The 3,260-nt window shown below is 52.0% G+C and overlaps 1 protein-coding gene across 1 annotated transcript in view; it reads left to right on the plus strand.

The window, feature by feature from the left end:
• The window catches only part of AHNAK (AHNAK nucleoprotein), a 29,447-nt gene that overhangs the window by 12,936 nt on the left and 13,251 nt on the right, over positions 1–3,260 (plus strand). The window contains 1 exon segment of the mRNA XM_010854057.1: positions 19–3,260. Within this exon segment, the coding sequence (XP_010852359.1) occupies positions 19–3,260 (3,242 nt within the window).

Genomic DNA, 3,260 nt, shown 5'->3' on the forward strand with positions numbered 1-3,260 from the left:
GCACCACCACTGTGCCCGGGAGGTGCACAGCCTACCCTGTGGATGTAACAAGCCGTGAAGGCGCCAAGGACATTGACATCAGCAGCCCAGAGTTCAAGATCAAGATCCCACGGCACGAATTGACCGAAATCTCCACTGTGGATGTGGAGACCCAGCCTGGGAAGACAGTGATCAGACTGCCCTCGGGCTCAGGGGCTGGGTCTCCCACCACAGGCTCCACCGTGGACATCCGAGCAGGGTCCATTTCCACTGCAGGCCCAGAGTTGCCAGGGGCTGGCCACTCGAAGGTCCAGGTCACCGTGCCTGGGGTAAAGGTGGGAAGCCCGGGTGTCAGTGTCAATGCCAAGGGCTTGGACTTGGGTAGCAAAGGAGGGATCCAAGTCCCAGGGGTGGACGTTTCGTCCTTTCTTGGGGGCATGGCCGTAGAGGGGCAGGGCCCATCTCTTGACGGGAAAATTAAATTTCCCACCATGAAGGTGCCAAAATTTGGTGTCTCAGTAGGGCCTGAGGGCCAGGCCCCCGAGGCAGGGTTGAGCATTTCCCCCCCTGGACTCTCCGTGGGGCACAAAGGTGGCAAACCAGGCTTGACCGTTGCTGGAAGCATCCAGACCCCTCAGCCCGAAGTCAGTGCTCCCTCTGCCAATACTGAGGGGCTTGAGGGGAAGTTGAAGGGCCCCCAGATCACTGGGCCATCCGTTGAGGGTGCTCTAGGCCTGAAAGGTGCCAAGCCACAGGGGAGTTTAGGGGTGGACATCTCTGTGCCCCAAACTGAGGGCAGCATCTCTGGCTCCAGGGTGGAAGTTCAGGCTCCTGACATTGACATTCATGGGCCTGGGGGCAAAGTGAATGTGCCCAAGGTGAAGGCCCCCCAGTTCTCTGTATCAGGTTCTAAGGGAGACACGCCTAGCATTGATGTGACACTGCCCACAGGTGAAGTGACGCTTCCTGGGGTCTCTGGGAATGTCGACCTGCTTGAGGTTGCTTCTGGGGATCTGGAAGGGAAGTTGAAGGGTCCTAAAATCAAGGCTCCTGAAGTGACTATTCAGAAACCTAAAATCTCCATGCAGGATGTGGATCTGAGCCTTGGGTCCTCTAAACTGAAAGGAGACATTAAGGTTTCTGCTCCTGGGGTGCAAGGTGACGTTAAAGGCCCTCAAGTGGCAGTTAAAGGTGCCAAAGTGGACATAGAGACACCCAGCCTAGAGGGAACCGTGACTGGCCCCAAACTTAGTGGTCCTTCTGGGCAAGCAGGAACCTGCAGGATCTCTATGGCAGATGTAGACTTGAACGTGGCTGCACCAAAAGTGAAAGGGGGTGTTGATGTTATGCTTCCAAAAGTAGAGGGGAAAGTCAGTGTCCCTGAAGTTGATGTCAAAGGCCCCAAAGTGGATGTGAGTGCCCCAGATGTGGAAGTTCAGGGTCCGGACTGGAATCTGAAAATGCCCAAGATGAAAATGCCCAAGTTCAGCACTCCAGGAGTCAAAGGGGAAGGGCCAGATGTAGATGTGAGTCTCCCCAAAGGTGATGTCAGTATTTCAGGGCCCAAGGTCAATGTGGATGCCCCAAATGTCAATATCGGGGGCCTGGCAGCCAACGTTAAAGGCCCTGATGTTCAGCTGCCTGAAGTGAGTGTCAAGACACCAAAGCTCTCCATGCCTGATGTGGATTTTCATGTGCAAGGCCCAAAAGTAAAAGGAGAGTATGATGTAACAGCACCAAAACTTGAAGGAGAGCTGAAAGGCCCCACAGTGGACATCGATGTCCCAGATGTGGATGTCCAGGGCCCAGACTGGCACCTGAAGATGCCCAAGATGAAAATGCCCAAGTTCACTGTTCCAGGGTTCAAAGCAGAGGGCCCTGAAGTCAATGTAAACCTGCCTAAGCCTGATGTGGACATTTCTGGGCCCAAGGTAGATGTCAGTGCTCCAGATGTGAGTATTGAGGGACTAGAGGGGAAACTGAAAGGACCCAAGTTTAAGATGCCTGAGATGAATATCAAAGCACCAAAGATTTCCATACCAGATGTGGACTTACACTTAAAAGGCCCTAGTGTAAAAGGAGAATATGATGTCACAGTGCCAAAGGTTGAAGGTGAGATTAAAGTTCCTGATGTTGAACTTAAGAGTGCCAAAGTGGACATTGATGCTCCAGATGTGGATGTTCATGGCCCAGACTGGCACCTGAAGATGCCCAAGATGAAAATGCCCAAGTTCAGCATGCCCGGCTTCAAAGGAGAGGGCCCAGAAGTGGATGTGAACCTGCCCAAGACTGACATTGATATTGCTGAACCCAAGGTGGATGTTGAAGGTCCAGATGTGAATATTGAAGGACCTGAAGGAAAGCTAAAGGGTCACAAGTTTAGGATGCCAGAGATGAATATCAAGGCCCCCAAGATCTCCATGCCTGATGTAGATTTGCATGTGAAAGGTCCCAAGGTAAAGGGAGAATATGATGTTACAGTGCCAAAGCTGGAAGGGGACCTGAAGGGGCCCAAAGTAGACCTCAGTGCACCAGATGTTGAAGTTCACGGTCCCGACTGGAACCTGAAGATGCCAAAGATGAAGATGCCCAAATTCACCATGCCCAGCCTTAAAGGAGAGGGCCCAGAATTGGATATGAATCTGCCCAAGGTGGATCTTGACATTTCTGCACCAAAGGTAGATATCAATGCTCCAGATCTGAGCCTTGAAGGGCCAGAAGGAAAGTTGAAAGGCCCCAAGTTTAAGATGCCTGAGATGCACTTCAGAGCTCCTAAGATGACCCTGCCAGATGTTGACATGGATCTTAAAGGACCAAAAATGAAAGGCAGTCTTGATGTGTCTGCACCAAAAATAGAAGGTGAGATGAAAGCTCCAGAGGTGGACATCAAAGGCCCCAAATTAGATGTTAAAGCACCAGATGTGGAAGTTCAGGGTGCAGACTGGAGTCTGAAGATGCCCAAGATGAAAATGCCTAAATTCAGCATGCCCAGCTTCAAAGGCCAGGGCCCAGATGTGGATGTGAACCTGCCCAAGGCTGACATTGACGTCTCTGGGCCAAAGGTGGACATTGAAGCCCCAGATGTGAGCCTTGAGGGGCCTGAAGGAAAGCTCAAGGGTCCCAAGTTCAAGATGCCTGAGATGCACTTCAAGGGCCCCAAGATCTCCATGCCTGATGTGGACTTAAACTTGAAAGGCCCCAAAGTCAAAGGAGATGTGGATGTGTCTGTGCCCAAGATAGAAGGTGAAATGAAAGTGCCAGATGTGGACATCAAAGGCCCC

The sequence above is a fragment of the Bison bison genome, unplaced genomic scaffold, assembly GCF_000754665.1.
Source record: "Bison bison bison isolate TAMUID 2011002044 unplaced genomic scaffold, Bison_UMD1.0 scf7180017864334, whole genome shotgun sequence".
Classification (NCBI taxonomy): domain Eukaryota; kingdom Metazoa; phylum Chordata; class Mammalia; order Artiodactyla; family Bovidae; genus Bison; species Bison bison.